At 33.6% G+C, this 21,194-nt stretch overlaps 1 protein-coding gene and 1 pseudogene across 11 annotated transcripts; both read left to right on the top strand.

Moving 5' to 3' along the window:
* The first annotated feature begins 68 nt into the window (after positions 1–68).
* On the top strand, positions 69–4,143 carry LOC104771451 (aspartic proteinase 39). Of its 10 annotated transcripts, none has more exons than XM_010495978.2 (13): positions 234–617; positions 698–818; positions 928–1,174; positions 1,268–1,355; positions 1,457–1,613; positions 1,954–2,036; positions 2,112–2,208; positions 2,317–2,386; positions 2,559–2,759; positions 3,153–3,277; positions 3,370–3,471; positions 3,560–3,657; positions 3,730–4,143. In XM_010495978.2, the coding sequence occupies exons 1-13, from the start codon at positions 382–384 to the stop codon at positions 3,935–3,937; spliced, it is 1,833 nt and encodes a 610-aa protein (XP_010494280.2). In that variant the 5' UTR covers positions 234–381; the 3' UTR covers positions 3,938–4,143. The 10 variants fall into 10 exon arrangements, 8 of the variants coding, with proteins under 8 accessions (XP_010494279.2, XP_010494278.2, XP_010494280.2 ...); XM_087504284.1 differs by having other exon boundaries at positions 3,745–4,143; XM_087504286.1 differs by having other exon boundaries at positions 237–617; positions 1,441–1,613; positions 3,745–4,143.
* Positions 4,144–16,458: 12,315 nt separating this feature from the next.
* LOC104771453 (uncharacterized) lies at positions 16,459–20,188 on the top strand (annotated as a pseudogene). Its single transcript, XR_015592442.1, has 3 exons — positions 16,459–17,173; positions 18,796–19,880; positions 19,968–20,188. The product of XR_015592442.1 is annotated as an uncharacterized LOC104771453 (transcript).
* The last annotated feature ends 1,006 nt before the right edge of the window (positions 20,189–21,194 follow it).

Consider the following 21,194-nt stretch of genomic DNA (forward strand, 5'->3'; position numbering starts at 1 on the left):
GTAAAAGTTCATTGATTGGATTGAGGCGTCCTGTCCTGTGATAAACCAAAACAAATTTGGATTTTTTTGTTTTTGTATTTTCATTGTAGTACTACTAGTAAGTAAGATCTGTTGTAGTTAACGCGCTCTGAAGCAGGTAAAGGAGTTGTGATCGTTGACTTTAACAGACTTGTTAACCGCCACGTGTCAGTACGTTATTCGTCTTAAGAGGCACAAAAATGGAAAATAATAAAATAGAGAGACCATTTCATTCTCTCTTCCTCTTTTCATTTTTCTCGACGACGGAGCCACGGTGGAGTTGACTCCGCTTAAACCCCCTCCGTCGCCACCGGCGTTCTTCAATTTAAATCCCAATCCACTGATCTCCTCAATCCACCACCCATGGATCGAGCTTCGCTCCTCCTCATCCTCCTTCTCTTCATCACCACCGTCTCTATATTCTTCTTCGATCTGACCACCGCCGATGAGCTCGATTTAACAGCCGAATCGCCTATGATTTTCCCGCTTAGCTACTCTTCTTTACCTCCGCGAGTCGAGGATATTCGCCGCCGTCGTCTCCACCAATCTCAGCTCCCTAACGCTCACATGAAACTCTACGATGACCTCCTCTCTAACGGGTTCGTCTTCTTTCTCGATTTAATTACCAATTTTAGTCCTATTGTGTTAAAATCTAGGTTTATGACTCATCTTTTTACAGCTACTACACTACACGATTATGGATTGGAACACCACCACAAGAGTTTGCTTTGATTGTAGATACCGGTAGTACTGTTACTTACGTTCCTTGCTCCACTTGTAAACAGTGTGGGAAGCATCAGGTGAGTCTTGTTTGTGTGATTAGGCTTGGTTCTGTAGTTTTCATTGCCCTGAGGGATGGTTCTGTAGTTTTCATTGCCCTGAGGGATTTTGTTTTATAACTGTTTTCAGGATCCCAAGTTTCAACCTGAGTTGTCTAGTAGTTACCAGGCTTTGAAATGTAATCCTGACTGTAATTGTGATGATGAAGGGAAATTATGTGTTTACGAAAGACGGTATGCTGAGATGAGTTCGAGTAGTGGGGTTTTAAGTGAGGATTTGATATCTTTTGGTAACGAGAGTCAGCTTTCTCCGCAACGTGCTGTTTTTGGATGCGAGAATGTGGAAACTGGCGATCTTTTTAGCCAACGTGCTGATGGTATAATGGGTTTGGGTCGTGGTAAGCTTAGTGTTGTTGATCAGCTTGTTGATAAGGGTGTTATCGAGGATACTTTTTCTTTGTGTTATGGAGGTATGGAAGTTGGAGGTGGTGCTATGGTACTTGGTAAAATATCTCCTCCAGCTGGAATGGTGTTTTCTCATTCGGATCCTTTCCGCAGGTAGAGTAACTTCATAATATTTGCAGTTCGTTTGTATCTGAGTAATTTGAGAGTTGATTTCGAGCTTCTCACAACATCACTGTAGTTTCGGGTGTTTGCAGTCCGTATTATAACATTGACCTGAAACAAATGCATGTTGCTGGCAAGTCTCTAAAGCTAAACCCCAAGGTCTTTAATGGAAAGCATGGAACCGTTTTGGATAGTGGAACAACATATGCTTATTTCCCCAAGGAAGCCTTTATAGCCATTAAGGCTGCGGTAAGATATCTTAAGTCGTATATATGTTTGCTCATTATCTCTCAGCTCTTTCCTCTTTACGAGTCTCTATTCTCCACTAGTTTGTTTTTGGTCTCTGAAGCATTGGTGTTAAGAGATTCCTGTTTATGTTATTTTGTATCGCACATGCATCACAATTACAATCTGTCAGACATTAAGAACTTAATAAAGTTGCTAGAGCTATGTAAAATATTCCTGTCATGCCTAATGGATGACCTTTGACAAAAGATTGTGCTATTTGAGCTTATAGTATAAAATTGTAGGAGACAAATGCTGATGTTTCTTCATTATTGTGCTCGCATGTGATTATGTGGTATTGCAGGTCATTAAGGAAATTCCATCTCTGAAACGGATCCATGGTCCAGACCCAAATTATGATGATGTTTGTTTCTCCGGCGCTGGAAGGTTTGTTTGAACAACAATACACGCAACTTCAAATTTATATGTTTTCTAAGAATACTGATTTTGGATACGAATCAGGGATGTGGCTGAGATACACAATTTTTTTCCTGAGATCGCTATGGAATTTGGAAATGGTCAGAAACTGATTCTTTCTCCTGAGAACTACTTATTCAGGGTAATAACTTGGTAAAGTAAATTTGGCTAATCTTTTTCTTATAAGTACTTGTTTGATCCTTCAGGCAAGTATTAACAGTTTCCATTTTCCTTCCTGACATGCTTATAGCACACTAAAGTTAGAGGCGCATACTGCCTTGGAATATTTCCTGATAGAGACTCAACGACACTCCTAGGAGGTACTAAATATCTTGCATGCATTCCCATTTCCATTAAAGCATTTTATCATGTAGGCTTTAATGTCAAAGGAGACAATGTGGTTTCCTGTCTTTTCAAGTCATTTTCAATTTTTATGTTGGTTTTGCTTTCATGTGATGAGCGTAAAGTTGGTACATCTTATATTGTGACCAGGAATTGTTGTCCGCAATACGCTTGTCACTTATGATCGTGAGAATGATAAGCTCGGGTTTCTGAAGACCAACTGTTCTGATCTATGGAGAAGGCTTGCGGCACCAGATTCTCCTGCGCCTACTTCACCAGTTTCCCAAAATAAAAGTTCTAGTATTTCTCCAAGTCCCGCTACGAGCGAGTCTTCTACCACTGATCTTCCAGGTAGTTTAGCCTTGTATGTCTCTATGTTGCTAGTCGCTATCAAAGTTGCAGTCGTTGGTCGCTAGCGACTGCAAACGAGTAGGAACTATATCTGTCATTGTATGTATTGAGAAAATTATTCAGAAGTTTGCTGAATCGAAACATTTCTTGGACATGCCATTTTCCTAAATTCTTTTGGAAGACTATTTATCCGCATTGAAAGTCTGGTTTTCTGGTGATGAAAAAGTGAAATTTCTCCTAAACTAAATTAAATTACTCCTAAAATAAGTTAGTCGTTATAACCCAGAGCCTCATCAACATTATCCATATCACTGTCATTGGCTACATCAGAACTTCATTTAATTTTCTATTTTGGCGTTAACCTGTTTTTGGCTATATCTTGTGAACATGTAGGTGTTTTCCGAGTTGGAGTTATCACCTTCGAAGTGTCAATTAGCGTGAATAATTCTTCAGAGAAGCCTGAGTTCTCAGAGATGGCTGATTTCATTGCCCATGAGTTAGACATTAAAAGTTCACAGGCATGCTTCTAACAGTCATTTGACTAGTTTTTCTCTGTCTGAGGTGCTTTCGTTGTGATTAAATCGTTCCATATGACTATTGTTATTGTCAGGTTCACTTGCTGAATATCTCATCCAGGGGAAATGAGTATCGCCTGAAATGGGGAATCTTTCCCGCAGAATCATCTGAGTACATTTCCAATACTACGGCATTGGTAGTTTTCTTTTTCCTTACAAATGATGGTTTAAGTATCTTCATACGCAGATGAAAAGATGTGAGTTCTACTTTTTACGTGTTTGCAGAACATAATGCTGCTTCTGAAGGAAAACCGATTGCGCCTACCTGGACAATTTGGAAGCTACAAGTTGCTAGAATGGAAGGCTGAGCAAAAGCAGAAACAGTAGGTTCCATTGTTCTCATATCTATCGTCACACTGGTTTAGTGGATTTGATCTATCTTACGGGTTTTGTAGTGGTGATTTTGGCAGGAGCTGGTGGGAGAAACACGTATTCGGGGTGGTTGCGGGAGTGGTGATATCATTGCTGGTTACTTCGGCGATGATCAAACTTGTATTGGTGTGGAGACGTAGAAAGCAAGAGGAAGCTACTTATGAGCCTGTAAGTGCTGCTGTTAAAGAACAAGAACTTCAGCCTCTCTCCTCTGATACATCTAATGCTTGAGCCTCCCCATCACTTATAGAGTTTTATATCTCTCTCTTTCTTTATATATATTTTATATACGTTTGATAGAAAGATATTAAACACAGGAAACAAGATTCCTAATTAAAAAGACACTTTGATTTTAAGTAAATTGATGTAGTTATTACGTGTTATTTTTGATGTATAAGTTAAAAGAAAGAAAATAGAGAAAAAATGGTTGGAATGTTTTTTCGCTTCTTGCTTAATTTCTGATTTCGAGAGGTGTTTTGGTATTTGAAAAGTTTAGGACGTGAGGGTTTGTTTTGTGTGAGACAAAGCTACTCAAGCTCACACTTAATCACTTAGGTGTATTTATCTCAATATTTTGAGTTTTGATACGTTTTTGAATGGTCTTTATGATTTTCTGTGTATATCTGCAATCTCATTCTAGGGCAATAAAACTCTGATTATTTTTTCAAGGGTTTTGTCTTGAAATCAAAAATAAGTAAGATAAATAAACATAAATATTCAAAATTTGGATGTTAAACACCGATAAATATTCAAAATCAGCGTAGTCATCTATAACCGAACATCATGAAAAGGAATTAACTCATGAACCCATTTAATTTGATGGGTAAATGGTTAATTGAGTTGATCTATTAAAGTATTAATTAATTAATTAATATTAGCATAAAACAATTATAATTAATTAATCCTATTATATTAATTGAGAAGTACAAATATGAAACTAACCTTAATATGTGTAAAAATTACATTCAATTGCCAATAGAAAATTTTAATTAAGATTAATTAAATAAAGAAATAAATAAAATTAATTAAAAATAAAAACGCTGACAGATCAATATAAAAAAATGTAGAAAAGTAAAAGAAACATATTCAAATCAAAACTAATTTGTACTTGAAAAATAAAAAATAAAAATTAACTGCCAAGATTTTTTAAAAATAAGGATAAATATTTTTCAAGTAGAGTTTATTTTCTTCTTTAATTTTATATTGTCATGCCAATGATTTTAAATAATTATTAGTTAAAAATATATATTTTCTTTCTATAATAAATTATGGACGAAAATTACAAAATATTTTTTAAAAAAACAAATCAGAATTTCAAAAAATAAGATTTTATATCCAAGTAGTCAATATAATTATTTTTAATAACTAGATTTCAAAATTTTTGTTAAAATTTCAAATTATGATTATCCTATCATCTTTATTTTATTTTATTTACAAATTGTTTGAAATTTTCATATAATACTTATGATTAATAAAATGCATATTTTTCTGCATATGTTGTGATTTGAATTTTTAAAAACAAAAATATATTATTCGATCTATGAAAATAAAATGTGTGTTTTAATTTTCACATTGGCGGGGTGGTAAAACTAAATTTATATAGCTGATAAATTAATAAATTTTATTTGTTCATAATTATAATATTAAAATTACTACTTCATATTTCACAAAATAATGATGCAAATACAACAAACAAACAATATAAAACTGTAATATACGTCAAAAAGAAAATACTATAATATTCTAAAATAATTAGTATTCAAAAAACATATATAGATTTACAGAATAATTAAAAATAAATATTATCTAAAACAAAATAATTTTTTTAAAAAATATCTAACAATAACTTTTATTATTCTATTATAATTTTTTTTTTTTAAATATTGACATGTGCTTTAAGCACGAGATATTTCCTAATCTTAATTATAATTATCACCATCATCATCATCATCACATTTTTTTTGTCATCATTGAATCAACATCCATAATCAATCCTTACTACGCAAAATAACGCGACTTAATAGAATCGAACTCCGGTGGGATCAGTCGCAGAGGTGGTGCTATAACCACTTGACTAAAAATCCTTGCACATCATCACATTTTTTGATGTGCAATTGTGTATTTACGTTTTTTGGTGGATTATAAATTCACATTTTGGTGAAAAATTAGCGCTATTATAACCAAACCCATTAGCTTTTTTTTTTGACAATTTTTATTAACTTATTTAATGATTAACCCATTAGAGTAAAAAATTTCAAGTCATTAGAATGTATGAGTTGTAACATGAATCTTGACTCATTTTGGCATCCATAGTTTTTCTTAAACACCATATTTGTTTTGATATGTATTTCCAAAAATTTATCTATAAGTTTTGGGTTTTTACATTTTTTTACTTATACAAAAATTACATTTTTGTATGACATTTATTATTAATAAAATTATATATATATGTTACCTATGGCACTAAAACTCTTTGGCGTAAGAACATGAACGAACATGTAATAGACCTAATTTTACCTATATTTTAATAAATTTTCTTAATTTTTTTTAGCAACCTATTGATCATTTTTCAGTGATCACCACAACTATTTGGTTATTCTCACAAGTCACACAACTCGCTTGCTTGTGTATCACATTTACTACAAAAAAAATTGACACCCACATTGAAATATTATAAGCTCTTATCAATCTTCGAGCCACTAAATTATCATCCCAGACAGGTACCTCCCAGTGATTTTACAGATAAATGAACATGGGTGCAAAAAGACTCGTCGAAATCACCATTTACAGCTGCATAAACTTTGCACCGTAGTAGTAACGATCAAGTCCAAAAAACAAAGGGTCTACATAAGTCACTATCTTTCTTTCTTTTTTTCTTTTCTATAAATATGAAGGAGACAAGAGATAAGTAGTACATAATTTTATTTCTTTAAGTTGTATTATTCTTTGAAATATTCTCTTTAAGTGTATTCATTGCTAGTAATTAATAATAATGCAGGTAAAGTAATTATTTTAACCCCTAACTCTCGGTATGACTAATGAAGCCAAACCATATAACCTATTTTGTAACCTAATAATGAATCAAATAATAACTATAATTTTATAACTTATAACTATGATAAAGTCTACCAAAAAGAAGTTGTGTTCTTCCGAAATTTTAAATAGGAGATGCTTTAAATTGAACTCTATACCCTAAACCATTTAGGGTTTAATCTTGAAACATATTTTACTATTTATCAATTAACTTAATAAAATGCAAAAAAAAATATTCTCATATACTATTTATAAGAATATAACTTTTCTAATTCTATTAACAATAAAACTATAATCACTTATTATGGATTTAAGAATATACACAATAAGATCTCAAAATTCATACTTGTAAAAACTTTTTAAAAAATATTTTTTGCATTTTATTGTTTGTCATTGAAAAATAATGAAATATGTTTCAAAATTGAACCTTAAACCCTGTATTATACCCTAAAGGGTTTAAGGTATAGGATTTAGGGTTTAGACTTTAGATTTTAGAGTTCAATCTTAAAACATATTTCATGATTTATAAATTAACAATGTCAAATGTAAAATAATAATAACATTCAATAGGAATAAATATAAAAATACAAATAAATTATAAAAATTGGTTAGGTGTTTAGTATTCTTTCAAGAGTAGTGTACATTATTCTTTATGGTTTTAATTGTAAAACTTTTAACTTACAAATTAAATATTTGATAAAAAAAAATATTATGATCAGAATCTTATTATTATAACATATTTTCTATTTCATAATAGTATTCTAAAATATTTTAAATAAAGAAAAGTGATTAACATGAAATAAGAAAATAGACATAAGCTTCTTAAATAAGAGAATCCATCCAAAAGAGCAAAGACTGAGAGCGGATCTGCCAAGAAAGCAGTGTTCGCTAGACTTTGGACGGAGGAAGATGATATTCTTCTGTTTCAAGGATTGGTGGACTACAAGAGCAGTCGGGGAGAAGTGCTTCCTAAAGACTTGAAGGAGTTTTTCAACATTATTAAAAGCTCATTCAGCTTAAGGTGAGGGATCTAAATCAGTTCAGAACCAAAATCTGGAACTTAACTCATTACTTAATTTGTTTAAAGTTAAATGAGCTCATGACTTAACATGCTATTCGGATAAGTAGAGATTGAGTTTGTTATGTGGTTATGCTTAAATAATCTTTTCCAACTTCTAGATGTCTCTAATTGATAAAACCGTCGTAATTAAACTAAGAGGTTGATGAGGATATAAAAAGACAAAGAATGATATATTTTATCTTTTTATATAAAATTTGGTATCAAAGTTACTCATTAAAATGATTGCTGTCAATTCTGCCGGTAAAATACTGTGCAGTTTTTATATTATAATGTGTGATTTTCCTTTTTTTCATATTTGTTTTACTTAGTTTTATATGTTTTGTCGTCATTTATAATTGTAGTATATTTTTTCTTATTTTCTCTTTTCATCTTTGAATTATAGAAAGTTTAAACAAGAGGGTGCCTATAGTTTTATATTTAGATTCTTAATTTTATTTTTAGATTAATTATTATGATTTTTATATTCAGCTTCAAATTACATAAGATTTATCATATATTATCATGCTAATAATGTCATGATTAAATTTTAAAAACTTACATTATTTAATCCATATCATTTTCTAATTAGAAATATGTGATAATTTCTTAGAAACTTTGATACTGTTTATTTTGATTTTTTGTAGTTATAAAAATGTAAGATCAATATATGCTTCTTATTTTCTAATAGTTTTAATTTAATTGTAGTGTTTTAAAATTTCTTACTCTTAAGTTCTATTTTCAGATTTATCTGGGACTCACAATATCATCCTTTATTGTTTACAATCTTTATTTCTTAGTTTCTCAACTTTTCTTGGTTGGTCATATACTCATTGCAATCACATAGATTTAATTATCTTAGTTTTTTTTTAAATAAATATGTCATCAATTATTGCTCTGTGATATAATTTTATTCAAAATATATGTTTGTCAACAGTTTTTATGGTTAAATAAATTATACAAATTAAGTGAAAGTAAAGAGACATATATTTGACATATTGTATTTTTTAGATGGTCTTAAAGAGAATGTTCCAACAGTAATATATGATTGGGTGATTCATAAATTGATGTAAATAAGTTAATAAGATAATAGGTTGAATGATGGTTTGCATGTAAAATATTATCAGAAGAAGGTGTGTAATCATATTTGATGCGAGATTGAGAAACCATGTATTTGAGATTTGTCAATAGCAATAATGAAGAAAAATTAACGAAGAGGAGAGCAGTAAACCAAAGATTGTCAAGAAACAAGAAAAATGTAAAAGGAGCCATGAACTTAAGGTGGAACTGAAGAATTCAAAGAGGATGCAAGAAAATAATGGAGAAGATTCAAGTGAAGTGTTGTATCATGCAGCCCCAAAACAAAGCATAGTACCTTACTAGAAGTCAGGATGGACCCGACTTCTAAGATTGTAAAATCAAACAAAGTCGTAATGGAAGCAACTAAAGATGAAGGAGGAAGAGGGAAATATTGAAGTTCTAATAGCAAGAACTTAAAGAAAGAGTTCAAGAGTGGTATCCAAAAACAGAATAAAAGATCGAAGTCAAGCTAATACAAGATTTACATCAAACGCCAAGACAAAATTAACTAAATTAGAAAATGAAAGAAAAGGAAGAAGTCTCGAAAGATAAGCGGCCAAAGAGGAGATTGAGTTAGTAGAAGACTCAAGGCAAAGCTAAGGAGAATTTGAGAATGAATTCTATTAAGAGGAGGAGAATGTAATACCTCGTACTAAACCTAAAAACATACAGGAGTGACATGGACATGACCATGAAATAAATTAAGAGGAAGTTGAGGAGGCTGTAAGAAGAAGTAAAAACTAAGTTGGAGCTCATAAATAATTTTCTCCATTAGTTTTCATTCATTAGTTTTAGCACACCAAAACTTAACCAAAAACCTTAGTTAAAATTCCTAGTTCGTTTTCGGAGACCTCTGAAGTTTATGAGCAGTTCAAGAGAGTTTTTGGAGGAAGTCAGTAAGCTAGTAAGTAAGTAGTTTAGTTTTAGTTTCAATTTTTCTTATAGATTTTTTTAAGAACCCAATCTAAACAGATTTTGATGATTCAAAATCTAGAACTTTCGAGTTCGAGTGGATCTAGCTAGTCGGAGATGTAAAACTATGTGAAACTTCAGCCAAACCTTGTGAGTACCGAACACATGTGAAGTAGCAAAATATTTAGATTCTATTTACTTATTTGAAATTGTGTGTGAGGTTAAAGTTTATAGTTGATTGAATTGTTTGGTTATTATGTTAATTATAGTAATTGTTGCATTTTAGGTTCATGTTCTATCACGTTATAGCTCATGATCATTGTTGTGTGATTTGTTTGATGTGAGCTATAACGTGATAGAACATGAACCTAAAATGCAACAATTACTATAATAAACATAATACCCAAACAATTCAATAACTATAAACTAAACTCATACGCAATTTCAAATAAATAAATAAAGCCTAAACATATGCTATTTCACATGTGTTTGGTACTCACAAGGTTTGGCTGAAGCTTTACTTGGTTTTACATCTTCGACTAGCTAGAAACTCTAGATTCCACATCATTAAGATCCACTTAAATTGGGATCTAAAAAGAAAAGCTAGAAGGGAAGTTGTAACTAAGACTAATCTACTTACCTACTCGGTTGCTAACTTCTTCGAAAAACTTCCTTGATCTGCTCAGAAACTTCCAGGATCTTTGAAAACAAAATAGGAATTTTAACTAAGGTTTTTGGTTGATTTTTTGTGTGCTAAAATTAATGAACGGAGGCTGCCTATTTTTACTCTCGTAAGGTCAGTGCTAAGGCTGTTTAGTCACCTAAACAAGTGTCTCACGTTCACTTCTCCACCAATCACAACTTGCCATTCCAAATTAACCATACTTATCCACTTCCTAAGATAACACATGGCACAACAGCTCACCAGTGCTTCTATCTTGTTTTATTGGCTGAGAATGAGCCATTTGGTCTTCTCTTGACCAATCAAAACACTTCTAATTGATTATAAGCCTAACTTTCACAAATCGTTAAACGTTTCTCGTCGGAATATCCCGTTTCGACCAGTTTTATGTGTCATTGCTCCAGAAATAATTCCTCCATGGAAAATCTGACTTTTCAAGATAAAATAGTCTATTTGGGAAATAATTCCTTCTTTTAGCTTCCCTAAAATCCTCTAACTTAAATAAAATTTGAGAAATTCTCAAAAATAACATCAATTTAAGTTTTTGTTCCAAAACTAGCTCATTTTTTAAATTGTTCCAAATAGCATAACTTTAATTTTGGGGGAAATTATCTAAATAAAATTAAAATAATAAATAAAACTAAAAGGAAGGGGAAAAGGCAGCAATCATATGTGGATTAAGGAGATTGATGGCGGTTCAATCTCAGATTTTCTATTGTGATCGGATGCGGATGAAAGAGATTGATGGGGGTTCAATCTCAGATTTCCTATTGTAACTGGATGTGGATTAAGGAGATTGATGGGGGTTCAATCTCAGATTTCCTATTGTAACCGGATGTGGATTAAGGAGATTGATGGGGGTTCAATCTCAGATTTTCATTGTAACCGGATGTGGATTTAGGAGATTGATGGGGGTTTCAATCTCAGGTTTCCGGTTGAGACCGGATGCGGATCTCGGGGTTGATGGGGATTCAATCTCGGGGTTTCTGTGTGTTGACCAGGAGGGTTAGGTGTATGCTGGTCGGGGGGACCAGAGTTGTGATGATTGGGATGGTTTGGATTGACCTGTGGGGTCAAGACTTTGTTGACCGGTGGGGTCAGGATTGTGTGGACCAGTGGGGTCAGGATGGTGTTGACCGGTGGGGTCAGGATGGATTGATGAGTGGGGTCAGGGTAGTTTGGACCAGTGGTTTCCTTGTTGCGACAGACCAGATGGTTGGATGGTGCGAACCGTTGCGATAATGGTTGGATGAGTTTTGCGGATGAGTGGCGTTGTGTTCAGATTTGAAGACGAATCTTTTGTTAGAGGAGGAGAATTGTAACATCGCAAACCCAATTTTGGGTGGGTGTCGATCGACACCAAGGAGGGTGTCGGTCGACACCACTAAATTGGTGGTTGTTTGGTTTGTTTCAAAATCAATCGGTTTTGCTTGGTTTAGTTTGGAAACCCTAAGTCTCGTTTTAAAAGGCACGAGCTGCCTATTTCCTGGGGGGGGGGGGAGTCGGAGTCTTTGGTCGCTTCTAAGAGAGAAAAAGAAAGACAAAGAGAGATTGTTGATCCTGAGAGAAGGGAGCCTTGATGAGGGTTAAGAGGAGCAGAGGGATCTGTTTTGGTGGTTATAGGAGGAGAGAAGCAGAGAGAGTTGTGGTACTCTCACTTGGAAGAGAGGAGAAAGGAGATCCATCCTCTTCATGTGTAAGGAGAAGGATGTGATTACTTGGTGGTGGATTAGGAGTCAAGGAGGCTTTATCATGGTTGTTATCCAGGTAAGTCGTGTTGTTTGATGTTTAATCGATTAGGGAATAGATGGCTGTGAAGGGTTATAGTTTTGCGGTGAGAAGGAGCTTGATGGGAGGCTCGATCGTGATTTCTGGGTTGGTGTCGGTCGACACCAACACCTGCGGATGAACAGCGCAAACTGGTTCGAGAGGGCTACTTCGGGGCAATGTTTGGAGGATGAAACGGAGTCCGATTTGGCTGAATTTTTGGTAGGTAAATTCGTGGTGCTATAAACTTCATATCCAACGGTGGGTTTGTAATCAAGTACTTGTATTGTGGTCTGATATAGATAGTTTTGTGGTAAGGTTGGGGTGTCGAGCGACACCAATGTGGTGTCCATCGACACCAGCATGTTGTTGTGTGTTTGGGTCATAGGAGGACAGCTGGAGCTAGGTTTAGTTGAGGGGAGATCGATGAAAGTGATGCCTTAAGCGTCGGTGTGTGTGTTGGTTCGCAAGTGGTGTGATGGGTGACGTTCGACACCAGGTGGAAGTGATGTTCGACACTAGAGGAGTTGATAGTGAGTTGGAATAATTGTGGGGAAGTGTTATCCGTGGCTGGACGAAATTAAATATTCCAGCCTACCTCTCTTGTTACTTGGTCGCTAGGGGTGGTTGGTTGTGCGAATTTGTGAAATTTTTGTAAGAAGCGATTTCTACGCCGGTTGTATCGTCGGAATTATGCGGTTCCGGTGAGATCGTTTCCCGTGGATCCTATGTGAGGATTGGGAATCCGGATGTGGTCGTTTCAATTTTACATTGTTCTTATTTTTAAAGATTCATCTCCATTATCTAAATTGGATTATCATCTTATAAGTAATCATTCTCTCCTCCTCTCTCACCAATATCAAATGTTGTTATATCTAATATGTAGTGTAAGAGTTTGACGATTCTATATTTTAATTTAGAAAGTATTATATATAATTAACATTGTTTTCAATTTTTTATTTTATTTATATAAAAATAAAATATTTCTTTTATATTTCTTGCCTTTTTAATCTATTCATATTTATTTTTAAAAGTTCCATAGCTAAATTTAAATTCACATATGTTGGTTTTAACAAAAAAAATCAAGTTTAATTGAGAATCTGTTTTAAAAGGTTTATCTTCATTGTCTATTTTCGATTAACATCTTACAAGTCATTATTTTCATACTCTTGTAATATTCACCACACAATAAGTTCATGAAGTTGAAAAGATCCATCTATAATTCTCTATTATGTATTCTGGTTATCTCACGTATTCATGTATCATTTTTAATAATTTAGAATGATCAATATAATTATCCATTTATAAAGTCTATTTTATTTTATAAAGTCTATTTTGTTTTATGATCCAATAGATAAATATGTAAAGATCAATATAATATTTATATTATTTAAGATTTGAGGTTTTTGAAAACATAAAGAACTTAGTTATAAAAAAATTGGTTTTCTTGATTTAAGCAAAATAAAAAAATGATTCCAAAAAGAAATCATGTTTAACTGGAAGTGAAATATAAAAAATAATATAATTATTAAAATACGATTTAACTAACTCCTCTAAAGATGAAACCATTGGTATGAGATCTAGCACTATAAATTAAATTGATGAGTGAAAAACAAAAAAAAAACAAAAGGATTGAAGTTATTCTTGGGGTTTTAAAAAATCTTTAGATTGAATTTTTTAAGAAACCTAATTTAGTTTGTCACTTCAAATGTTATATTTTCAATTTGGAATATTATGTGTGAGTGTTGAGTTTATATCAACAAAACAATCAAAAAGTGTAAGTTTAGATTTTGATTGAGTCACTTGGTATTCTTTTTCTTTTAAGTCAAAAATAAATTAAAGTATTTATTTATAATTAACCCACTTTTAAAGGCATGTACACTCTACATTTAACTCAAATGTAATTCCTACCCAATAATTTTACATTCATTCCTCCAACTAATATATTTATCTTTGAAGAAAAAATGTTTTAGGTTAAATTTTAATATTTTCTAATTATTTTAATTGCTTTAAACTTTGAAATGAGGAATATTCTATATACAATAATTTTATACGTAGTTACTAAATTTTTTGATAATTTTATTTGATTCAATTTTATTATACTACAGTCTTCTATTTACAATATCATTAAGAAAAACTCTTTAAATCAATGTTTAACCTCTATAAAACATGACAAACATAGATTCTCTCATATTAGAAAAATGTTTAAATTTCTATATTATTATTTATGTTAATATAGCTTATCAATTTGTAATAATTTTTTGTAGTATTTGTTAATTTTTGATTTATAGAGAAGTTTATATATTTTAAATTTTGTATAATAAATAACCATACCAAAAAAATGTTGACAGAAGTGTTATTTTGAGGAATTGCTATAATTTTTTTTTGAGATTCATACATTAGTATAATTTTTTAAGATTCATACATTAGTAAAATAATATTTTAGTTTAAGAAAATTTAAGAAATATAATCAAAACTATTATGCATACAACTACGCATTGCATGGACTAATTACCTAGTAGATCAATAACTAAAAGTGAACCCCCTTTCATCTTCTCTAACTTTTCTTATATAATTTAAGCTATCATTTTTAAAGTGTAGTGATCGATGGAGGGGTTGAGTTTGAAAGAAGACATGATTAATCATTAATAGAGACGGAGAAAACTAATGAATGTATTCCTTTGTGACTAAAAAAAAAAAAGGGTTGGACGTCTATAGAGCTATCAAAATGGGCTGTTCGCGTCCATTTTGATGCGTCCAACATTGTTCAATTTGATTTTGGACAAATAGCAGTCCGTGTCTATTAACGACCAGTCCATTAACGACCATACCCACTAATGACCTTATTTTTATGGGCTGTCCATTGGCGTCTATTAGACAACATATAACATATTTTTTTAAAGAGAAAAAAACATAAATATCTAAAAATAAATATGACAGTGAGAAATGAATTTATGATTTTCTCCAAATCGATTTTGACCTAGAATTATCCGACCAATGGGCCGACCAATGTCCAGATTGTCCAACCCGTTTTGTCTGTGGGCTTTGTTAGACATAGACCATTTAAACCCGTTTCAATTATGGGTTTGTCCATGACCCGTCTATAATGAATTGGACATAGGCTGACCATGGAAAACCCGTCTATTTTGACAGCTCTACACGTCTATGGTATATTTCTCTTTCGATATTTTTTATTATCTTACCAAATTGTTGAATGATATTTTATTTACGTCTCAAGTTGAGACTCTCAACCTCTATCTAAAGCCTTGTTTTCCAAAAGTCTTCAAAAACTCGTTTAGAAATATGTAGGTGATGGTGTCAACCAACATTAGTCTCAAAAACGACTTTCAACTTCATATCTTTGGTAAGAACTTTTATTTTGTTCCAAATTGTTCATATACTTTCAAATAAGGGATTTTAGTCAGAATGCCACTTTTGAAACAAAACTTGTAGAAAATATTATTTTTTTCTTTTCTTTTCGATTATACCACTTTCCATTATCACGCCACATAGTAAAAAGACGGAAATAACCTTTCAGTAAATAACTTTCCAGTGGACCAAATCTGCCTAGTCAGGTTTAGTCCATATCTAATTTGTCCATCAACCTCTCAAATTGATCAGATCTGCTTGGTTGGACTTTACATGTCCACTATTATCCAAAAGTTATTAAAATAACTTGTCTACCCTACAAATCTGCTAAGACATATACTAAACTTGTGGTACTTTGGGTGGACCAGATTCAACCTTTAGATAGGTTTTTTATGTCCACTCACAATTTTATCTACACAACAGGTCTTTGTGTACTCCAATTTTGTCCGTCAACGTATTTTGTCCATCGCAGTTCTTTTGACCATTTATGCATTGAAAATACCACATTTTTTATATATTAATCAAAGATCTTTATTCCAACTAATGGGAGACATTAGACTCATAAGAACTCTTATAAAATTAGCAGACAAGGTGTTTCTGTTATGTGTTATTTTTTATCGATTTACAATTGGATTTAATATATACAATGATACTAGTATCATTGTATACCATTTAAACAAAGTTACAAATTAAACCGTTCAATTTTTTTGAATTGTTTAAATGGAAACATTTGCATTTCGCTTTCTTATGCGGCCGCTAGATGTCATCACACTACTAGGCCACTTTAGTTCACTTTTGTATTAATAAACAAAAACCCACTTTGATCTGCATATCCACCTGGATCACATACAAAACCCTATTTTCCCTTTTTGTTTTTAACCTTCTTTAATCAGCAAGAACAGCCAAAAAGATCAATAAAATCTCAGATCTTTCATGGACCACTTCCGTTGCAGGAGTACAAACAAGATGGCCAGGACCCACGTTGTTGTCGGTTCCAGACCGTGTTGCTTCATCTGTGCCATGGAGGAAAAAGACCCTTGTGTAAGAAAAGCATGGTTAGAGTTATTTCTGAAAGATTTGCACATGACAAGAGACGACACAGAGCTCGCTCTCACACTTAGTTTTATTTGGAGATACGCCATGGCCGACCCTGAGAACCCCGAGTTACCGTCTCTTGGGGTGTTCGACTGCATGACAAGGTTAATGAAGAAAGGTCTTGAGGATGTAGAATGGGTGATGACAGGCCAAAATGTGTATGTTCCTTACTATGCTGCTCATGTCATTGGATCTTACACCATGAAGAAGCCTGCGTTTGCTGTAAAAGCTGTGAAGTCTGGAGTTATAGCTCCATTGCTTGAGCTTATGAGAGGAAAGATGAGCTGGGTCGAGCAAAGAGTCGTTGTTAGGGCGTTAGGTCACTTGGCGAGCTACGAGAGGACGTTTGAGGCAGTGGCTGCTTACGAGAATGATGTGGTGAGATTATCCATGGAGATTGCAACGACATGTGTTGATGTTGTGTATGAAGAGTTTGTGAGTGTTCAAGCAAAAGAAGGAAGAGTGAGGTATCACTGTGACTAGAGCTGTCAAAATGGGCGGGCTGACCATGGGCAGACCATGTCCAATTCATTATGGACCGGGCATGGACAAGCCCATAATTGAAACGGACTTATGTGGGCTTGGACAACAAAGCCCAAGGACAAAATGGGCGTGGACAGCCTGGACATTGGGCGGCCCATTGGACAAACAATTCTAGGTCAAAATTGATTTGGGGGAAATCGTAAAACACATTTTCATTTTCTTCTAACTTTCTCTGCGATTTTCTCTGCGATTTCTCCGGCGATACCATCTTCTTCCCTTCAATCTCCATCGATTTCAGGTACGAAACTACGAAACTAAGAGACCCATCTGCTTCTCTTCTTCTCTTTCGATTTTGAGATCTAGGTTTAGCCGTTTAGGTTTAGATTTAGGTTTCTTCCTTCCTTCTCTCTTCTCTTTCGATTTTGCGAGATACCCATTTGAGATTTAGGTTTCTTCCTTCCTTCTCTTCTTCTCTTTCGATTTTGCGAGATACCCATTTGAGATTTAGGTTTCTTAAGTGAGATTTAGGTTTCGTATCTTCCCGGATCTGTTTTGTGTTTATGGTTTGATTAGAAACGAATAGCTATATAACGAAGTTTTGAGTCTCAGTTTGTGTTATTTTGGATATTCACAAGGGTTCATATGTTATTGCAGGCTGTGGTTTAGATTTAGGTTTCTTAAGTGAAATATGTTCGACTTTTTTCTAATTCATGTTGTGCTCTGTTGTTTTCTGCAGAAGAAGAGAAGTGTGTGCAAGTTAAGCTCATTGGTGGAGAAGGGTGTGCAAGTTAAGCTCATTGGTGGTAGACAAGGTAAGCTCATTGGTGTCAAGCCGTCTTTAAGTGTGTAGCTTTCTGATTTGGGTGATGCTTGTATCCTTGATGCTTGTTTTGTTCTTGTTTTGTTCTTTTTTTGTTAATGTTTTGAGCAAAACGTTTTGTTAATGTTTGTATCCGTGATGCTTGTATCCTTGATGCTTGTTTGGTCTTTATTACACTGCAACTTATTTTTATTACTTTGGTGATGCTTGTATTGATGTTTGTATCCGTGATGCTCATTGGTGATGCTCATTGGTGATGCTTGTTCATTTATTTATTAATGCTTGTATCCGTGATGCTTGTTCATTTATTTATTAGTCATATCTTTGCTTGTTCATGTTTTCTAATTGGCTTAGAGGTTTTGAAGAGATTGTTGATCCATTCGAAGAAATATGTGTGTCATTGTGTTTGCTTTATTGCTTTTGGATGTTGATCATTGTGTTTTGGATGTTTTTTTATTGTGTTTTGGATGTTTATCATTGTGTTTTGGATGTTTATCATTGTGTTTGGATGTTTATCATTGTGTTTGGATGTTTATCATTGCTTTTGGATCCATCTTTTATGTTTTATGTTTATGTTCTAAGCTAATTACATAATTTTTGCTCATTTTACAAAATCTGTTATATTTTTGTCCAATGGACACCCATGGAAAGCCCATAAAAAAATGGGCATAAGTGGACATGGTCGTTAATGGACCGGACGTTAATGGACACGGACACCTATTTGTCCAAAATAAAAGTGGACAATATTGGACGAGTCAAAATGGACGTGGACGCCCATTTTGACAGCTCTAACTGTGACTTGCTTACTAGAGGCCTCGGAGGGTTAGAGATGGAAGACCGAAAAGCTGAGGAATGGGCAAGTCAGCTCCAATGCTGGTCACTTCATTTACTCAATTGTTTTGCTTACAAGCAAAGGTCTATTTCTCTTATTTGCAACAAAAAATTTCTCAAGGAGCTTAGCCAAATGTGGGGTGGATTGGTTAACCACACGTCTCGTGCAGGCATCGGACTGATCCGGACTCTTTGTTATAGTAAACAAGGGCGAGGTCATGTCTCAGGATCAAGAGAAATGATATTGAGTCTATGCAATCTCTCTCGGTCTTCTAATGATTGGCAATACATGGGTATAGATTGCCTTTTGCTGCTTCTCAAAGACCAAGAAACAAGGTACAAAGTCATTGAGATGTCATTGTTTTATCTAGTAGATCTAGTTGAGCTTAAAGCTCTTAACGTCAGACCGAACCTAGGAGATAGAATTACTAAGGTTCTTTTAATGCATTACAACACAAAGAAAGGTTGTGTCTACACTCAGAAGGTTCAAAAAGCCTTGAAAGAACTATGGAGGAACAAAGTAGAGAGGAGAAAGAGGGAGAAAAAGATGATGAGTGAGAATCAAGAATTGCTGACAGAGACAAGTGTTTTTTGAATTTGATTAAGCAGCAAGCAAACCAATTGGTTTGTGTAGGAGACATAGAGGGAGCTATTAGATGCTACACTGAAGCGATAGGCTTATGCCCTTTGAAACTTAGGAGAAAGAGAATGAATCTATATAGCGACAGAGGAGAGTGTTACTTACTCCTTGGAGATTTAGATGCGGCCATAAGTGATTGCACAAGAGCTCTTTGCTTGTCGGAACCAGTGAATTCGCATGGTAAGAGTCTTTGGACAAGATCAAGAGCTTATGACATCAAAGGACATTCAAGAGAAAGCTTGATGGACTGTATCATGTTTGTCAATGGCCGCTGCTTTCGTGGTAAAATCCCTTACTACGCTGCTCAAATGATCAGCAAACAGATGGAGGCTACGTGGCTATTCGAAAAGGCTAGAGCAGAAAAGCTTAGCAGGATGATGCTCAAGGATAAATATCACTTAACCGGTATATTTTCTTTTACATATGTGTGTATGAATAAAGGATTTTGGATCTCTTCTAGATAACACAAGATTGTTCTTTTTCCCTCTTAAGGCTTGTCGACGATCACAGAAGAATCCGAGAAGAAGAAGAAGAAGAAGGAAGGAATGGTGATGGAAAGGAAGAAACCTGATTACTTACATTGAGCAATCTATTTAGCATCTCATTCTATCTCTCATTAGTTTCCTTTTCATTTTAAATTAGACTGATCGACTAGTACTTTTGTGATGGATTAGTATCTTTCTTTTCATTTCGAGACAATGTGAACTTAGTAGCAACAACAAGAAAAACCCCAAGAGTTGACTACAAAAGCTTATGGCTAAGAAGTTGCAATGACCCCAAAATTTTTAGAAATGCCGTTTTTGAAACTAAAGGAGCTGCCAGTATCGGATTTCAAAAAGAGTTAAGGTGTGTTAAGTGGGTTGAAAATCAATTTGTAAGTACTAAAAATCTTATTCTTGGTTTCTTTTGTAGTTTATAAAATGATTGCATTAGGATTGCATTTAGTACTCATCCACATATTTACTAAAAAGAAACCCTAGTAGAGACATTTTGCTCCAATTCACCAATATCTCATGTAACAACTTTGTCCTAGTTTTTTATTTCCTAGTTGAGTTTTCTTCTACTTTATCATTGCAATTTGAAATGAATTAATCAATTAACTTTCTATAGATAAGATCGGATCCTTATATATTATGAAAAAAAAAAACTAAAGTTACGATGATACACTATAAACATATTTGAAAATTCGTAAATATGTATGGGTTCTTAGTAGTTACAACGTTGTTTTTTTGGCATTGGATAGAGTGGGAAATGAGTATTTTATGTGAAGAAGTAAATGAAAGGTGCAAGTCACACAGAAGGTGGGGAGGACCACAAAACCACAATAAGGTCCGCGTGATCTTTTTAACTCATTCTTTTACTTAAATATATGGTTTAGTGTAGAGTGTAGACAATAATTTCACGACTTTGCGTACATTATTTGGATTTCGGACTAAGCACTGCAGTTTTTTATTATTTATTTACCAGAAATGTCAATCAGAATAATAATGAAGTTATGGACATTCGATTTGTTGTCAAAAAAAAAAAAAAAAAGTTATAGACAATCCTAAAACATTATACCCGACTACTCAAGACCCGGTTCCTGGCCTGGATCAAGTATTTGTTTTTCTCTTATAAATAAATACCTTTCAATTGCTTATAGACTTATAGTGAGAGGTGATCCAACACAAAGATGGACAGTAGGAGTGGGTTTGTATTTCAATGAATTTGGAACATCTG

This window comes from Camelina sativa, chromosome 20 (assembly GCF_030686135.1).
Source record: "Camelina sativa cultivar CO46 ecotype springtype chromosome 20, ASM3068613v1".
NCBI classification, from domain to species: Eukaryota; Viridiplantae; Streptophyta; class Magnoliopsida; order Brassicales; family Brassicaceae; genus Camelina; species Camelina sativa.